General features: G+C 37.5%; 1 protein-coding gene across 1 annotated transcript; it reads right to left on the reverse strand.

The window, feature by feature from the left end:
* Positions 1-926: 926 nt before the first annotated feature.
* LOC111606145 (melanocortin receptor 4-like) lies at positions 927-4,101 on the reverse strand. Its single transcript, XM_023325871.1, has one exon. The coding sequence runs from the start codon at positions 3,077-3,079 to the stop codon at positions 2,405-2,407; it is 675 nt and encodes a 224-aa protein (XP_023181639.1). The 5' UTR covers positions 3,080-4,101; the 3' UTR covers positions 927-2,404.
* Between the last annotated feature and the right edge of the window lie 1,899 nt (positions 4,102-6,000).

Raw genomic sequence — 6,000 nt, forward strand, 5'->3', positions numbered from 1 at the left:
TTGCGGTCATTGGTCTACATACTAATAGGACGTAGCATTTATGATAGGTTATGCTGGCAGCTAGAGCAATGACAGACATCCTGGCCCTGATTGGTTGTTTCTAACCAAGCAGTGCTTTTCTGCAGATGGCAGTAGGACCACAGGGATGAGGAAGAGGAGCTAAAGCTGTCGTTTGCAGCCTGACCTGCAATAGCACCTTACAAAAGCCTTAAATTCAAGTATCTAAAATTAAGGCCTTAAAATGCCTTAAATCCAGGTAAAAAATGTAGTTTGGCCTTAAATACAATAATCACAGGTATTAAATTTTTGCCAGAATTGTCTAATCATGCGTAATCTATGGTTTTTCCCTCACATGCCTTTTCTGTCAGGCATAAGTTTGAGTCGTACGCAGACATCTGTATTATGTACTGTTGACTGGCTGAAACATTACCCTCGCTAGCTAGTTAGCATCTATGTTATTGCTGAAAAAGAAATATAACAAAGTCAGTTTTCCCGACTTTATTCTATTAACCTTTTCCAGTTCTGGGTGATTTTTACAATCTCTTTTTCTTGATCTACTAAGAAAACTGTTGCATTTTTAATTTCCTATCAACCAAAACTAATTTGAAATTGTCTTGACATTGGAAAGAATTCAATTTCTTGCTTCTGCCACTGCTTTAAAAGCATCACTGAAGGTTTTTCAGGTGCCATTCAAGGCTGTATAGAAAGATAAAGCCAAATTAATTGGCTTTATCAGATTGAATAGCTGCAATATATAAAATCCTCCTGAAGACGAAGTGATTATTCATCACCTACAGGGATTTCTGGAAGCCATAATTTAATGGTTTGCGATCTGAAGGTTGGATTTCCTCCCAAACTGAAAGAAACGTTGAGTTTTATCTCAGTTTTGTGCAAAATCAGAGTAAAGTTACATACAGATCTGCGGCTCAGGTTGCATTATGATTTATTCAAGTCACAGCAGCAGTGATTCACAGTACGCACTGATGGGAAAAAAAATACAAAACATGTTTTTCAGTTGCATGAGTCACATGTCAGGCGGAGCTGATAAGACACCCTGTTTACATCTGTTCTCTTGTGCGTTTTGTGAGCGTTTGAATGCAATTCAAGTTTACAGAGGTGCACATTAAAAAGGCAACACTTAAAACATCAAAACTGTACATAATCTTTTTTTTCTGAGACACTTTCATACAGAATACGGTTTCTTTTTATATCACAGTGCAACACCATTAAGGCAAAGATTTAAAAAAGCAGCAGGTCAGACACACAGAGAAAACCTACATTAATTATACTCCTCCCTTTCACACAAACACACTGAAAAATAGACTTACTTATAACCACATGCTTAAAGGTGCCAGTGTGAATAACTCAAATGTGCAAATTTATACAAATACTTACACAAACTTACAAGAGCGTAGATCAGAAACAAGCAGATTTTTTTTTTACCCTGTTTGAACCTGTGAATGGTGCCATCAAATATTTCAGATTCTTTTTTTAGCTCAACATTGTGCAATGTTGAACTTTCTTTGACAACTTTTAACTTAATGACATTACTTTTTTGCCTGAGGGTTTGAAGTAAACAATTCTTATTTGGTACTGAAAGTCTGCCTGCTATAAAAGAAAATAGTTTAATAATAAAGTTTAGCTGATTTGTGCTGGAAAGAGACCAATACTGTTCTTGAAATTTGTGCTGTGATGAAATCAAAGCGGTGGGTATACTTCCGCTAACCTGCTAATGTGCTAATTAGCGCATTGCAATTAGCACAATCACATTATAATTAGCTCTGCTATTAATAGCAGAGCTAATATTTCGTTTAGCACCTTTGCTAAACTTGCAAACATTTAGCACACCTAGCTTCCTTTAACTGAATTAAGTTTTAAAACACTAATTTATTTGGCTGTTTTGTAAACTTTCAGTTGAATAAAGGTGGCCAAAAATGAAAAAAAAAAAGCGAGTACAAGAGAGGGCGTGATTGTTCTCATAACCTTATGAAGCAATAGGCCTCCTTTTATGGCAATATCATGGTTGTGTCAGTAAACAATGGTATGATTACCTTTTAAGGCATTATTTTTATCCTTGATTACATCATAAGGCAAAGTTATGGTTACCTCAGAAATCAATGGTGTGATTAATTTAAAGAGAAAAACTCGCCTTATAAGACAGAGTTGTGATTGCAGGATTACCTTATAAGGGTAAGTTATAATTATAATGTAATGATCGCTTTATAATGCAATACTGTGGTTGCCTTATAAGGTATTATCACCTTATAGGTCAATATTATGATTACAGTTAAGAGTAATGTCATATCACCTTATGTGGCGATGCTATAAAGTCCTACCCCAATGGTTCCATGTTCAAAAACCAATGGAGACATAAAGTAATCTCAGTTGTAACAAAGTTAGTCTCTTATCTCATTCTTAGCTGTCTAATGTGCTTTAAAAACATCATATGCCGAAGCATTTTCAATCTGTGCTGCTGCAACATGGTGATGAGGCAGATGAGCACCATGGTGCTCTCCGAGTAGATGATGAACAGGATGCCAGAGACGGTGCAGCACGTCCAGATGCTGGCGATGACCAGCAACGCCCGCCGGATGGTGACGATGTTGTGGTACCGCAGGGCGTAGAAGATGGTGATGTAGCGGTCGATGGCGATGGCGAGCAAGCTGCAGATGGAGGCGAACAGAGAGCTGCAGATCATGGAGTCGAACACGTTGTCCATGCTTTTGATGAACGTGACGGGGATGGTGAGGCTGCCGCCGTTGATCAGCGCTATGACGATCGTCTCCGAGGCGTTGGAGACACTGACCAGCATGTCAGCAACCGCCAGGCTACAGATGAAGAAGTACAATGGGGAATGGAGGTTCTTGTTCTTGATGATGGCGGCGATCACCAGGATGTTCTCCAGCAGGCTGATGATGCCCAAAGTGAGAAAGACCTCGGTGGAAATCAGCAGCTGCTCGTAGCAGCCAGCAGAGGAATCCTTCTCCTCTCTGGAAACGTCTTTCTCTGGCAGAGTTCCTAGGCACCGGCTCCGGTTCAGGTAGCATGGGATCAAGCCTTGCTGAGCCGTGGAGTTCATCTTCACTTCTTCTCTTTGTTACAGCAAGTCCTGAATGGGTTAAGATTTGGGTAAGTGTCACCTTTATTTATAACTGATTCTATGATTCTGTTTGGTAAATTTCTGTTGTCCATGTTCTTAGTCCATGATGTATCCTGGCAGCTTCATGCGCATGAAAACTCTGTCCATGAAGAAGCTGAGGAGGAAACTGACGAAGCCGATGAAAAGCAGCAGGAAATGATTCAGTTTGGGAATGTTTGGAGCGGTCCAGGATTATCTCAGCTGTTTCTTTTTCCCATTTTCATCTTTCAGCTCCTCCTCAAGCACCAAAAACAATCCTGTTGCTCTGGTTTCAGTGAAACGACGTGAGGAAGAAAAGTGGAGGAGAAACGGTGAAAGGGTGAAAAATAATCAGCCGGATTCAGAGCAGCAGAGCGCAGCGGCTGGCTGTGTGACCGATCATCACTTCTCAGCCACTGTGGTCTTATCCTGGTCTCACTTTCTCTCCCTCTGCTTATGTACTACCGCACACACACACACACACACACACACACCCTCAGCCCATCCCACCCTCACAGATAAAGTGGGAGCTGTAGGAGGAGCAAAGTTTAGGCTGATGCATTACTCAAGGTTTTGTCATTGAAACGAATTTGTTGCCATGTTTGAAACTTTTCAGGACTGAAGAGAGTAAAACTATTATTTTATTTTATTTGGTTTATGAATGAATAAATAATAATCATTCAGCTGCTGGATGATTTTTATAGAAGAAGCTTGTTCGTATTTTCAATTAGTGCTGTGCAGAAACCAACACTGCTTTTAATTACTATATCACTTATTATACTTATTATAAAATCGGTTCTAACAGGAGGAATAAACTTGGGTTATGTTCTCTGAATACATCTGAATTAATTTAATCTTAGCAAACAATAGACACTAACATGCATTACTGTATGGCCAATGCAAATTACTTAGCACTCTTGAAATACGACAATACTAACTTACAAGTACCTTTTCAGCAATATAGGAGTTTGTTTTAAGTCAGTAATTCCTTAATATTGATGAAAAAGTTCTAGTTCCATCTGCAGATTATTTCACTTATAACAAGAGATTTTTTTCCATTTTATAAGTGAAATAATTTCCCAATGGAATATTAAGGATATTAAGGAATATTTGACTTAAAATAAGTGCCTACATCTTGCTTAAAAGCTATATGTAAGTTAATTTTGTCTTATTTCAAGTGTACTAAGATATCTGCACTAGAAACTAGATAAAAATAATTTTTGGTAAGACTTTCTGTTTTTGCAGTGAAGAGTCTCAACAAAGGTTATGTTTTACAGCAGATAAATCCGACCCATATCCAATGATCTGTGGAATAATTTAGGATATATATTGAATAGATTTCAAAGCAATAAAAAGAACCTATTAATAAATACAGCTGTACAGATTTCTATCTCAGCTGCTACTAGATTCTTAGCAGCTAATGCTAAGTGGTTAGCAACTTGTTCAATTTCAACGGTCTGTTTACCCTCAACAGAGTGGTCAACGTAACAACAAAATAGGATTTTTCTTTATTTATAGCATCACAAAATCGACCTTATTGAGGTTTAAAGAGCTAATTAGAACTACGTCCTTCTTTGTGGGAAAACACTTCGTCTTCCACTTGTTACACTGGGAACAATTCATAAATTAAGCATTTGTGAGTGGTTTCCACAACCTGACACATCAGAGACTAATTTTGGTGGAAACAATTAGCTAGCCAGGTCTTCTTGTCCCACATTAGTGTCTGACCCCACATATGCTTTGTTGGAGGAAGAATCAAGAACTGAGATCAACACAAATTCCTTTTCTTTATTTTATTCTATATTCTGAAAATCCCAACAGCTATAATTTCTCCAGGCAGCCATTTTGTCTGGAGAACAGCAGTAAAAACTGACTCTTGTCAAACTGAGTTACCTGAAAGGTAACAACAGGATCACAGGTTACTCCTTTTACTGAGCTCCTTTACAAGAATAAAATAAAAAATATGAACTATTGATCATTTTGGAGCTTTATTTCCCGACAGCTATCCTCTCCTGACTGCGATTGTTGTGACAGCTAGCTCAAAGCGGATGAACTCCATCAGATCTCATTATGTTTACTGCTGTTTGTATTGAAGATCTGCTCTACAGAGAGCCGTGTTATGAGTGTGTGTGTGTTTTAAAAACACTAAAGAAATCTGTTGAATGTTCTCAAGAGATATAGATTGGAGGAGCAATTAGAAACCTGTCAGACTGCAGTGAAAAAGCAACAGGTTTCCTGGAAAGACAAGGCTTTTACTAACAACCTGCCGGATCGCTCCAGCCTTTAATGCTCGGAAAATGTCAGCCTTTGTGCAATACAGAATTAAACCAGCTTAAAAAGCTCCAGAGAAAATGAGGTTTTTGGAGGAAGTCATGCCAACAGGTTTCAATAATAAAATCTACCAAACAGTTTCAAAAAATCTAAATTGAAGCCTTGAAGCCCAATAACTTTAAATTGATCATCAAATGTCTAAGTTAACATTAAAAATCTTCAATATGAAGCTATATTTTACTCGTCATATTAATAAAATAAATTTTGAGATATATTTTTATTATTATTACTTTATGTAATCAGCGCAATTTTCTTAGTTCTGAATAAAAATAAAATATACTCAATACTTTCTTAACCACAACCGTCTCTCGCCAACTTAATATACTTTTATTATTTTTTTTAAACTTATTTTTTTACATCTTCACTGAACAATGACGCACACTGATGACATGTCAGCTTGTTTTTCATCTTCTGGGCATCTCATTTATTTTCTGCCTAAATCAGATCTCTGTGATTCACTACATGTTCCCTCATATATATATATCCCAAAAAATGTGCCTGTTTCTGTGTTACTCATTTTACACAAGGGAACAAATAATAAACTGGATGTT

Source organism: Xiphophorus maculatus, chromosome 21, assembly GCF_002775205.1.
Source record: "Xiphophorus maculatus strain JP 163 A chromosome 21, X_maculatus-5.0-male, whole genome shotgun sequence".
NCBI classification, from domain to species: Eukaryota; Metazoa; Chordata; class Actinopteri; order Cyprinodontiformes; family Poeciliidae; genus Xiphophorus; species Xiphophorus maculatus.

What these genes read in the sequence shown, in the direction of transcription:
- LOC111606145 (XM_023325871.1), bottom strand. Translation starts at nt 3,079, where the DNA reads ATGAACTCCACGGCTCAGCAAGGCTTGATCCCATGCTACCTGAACCGG.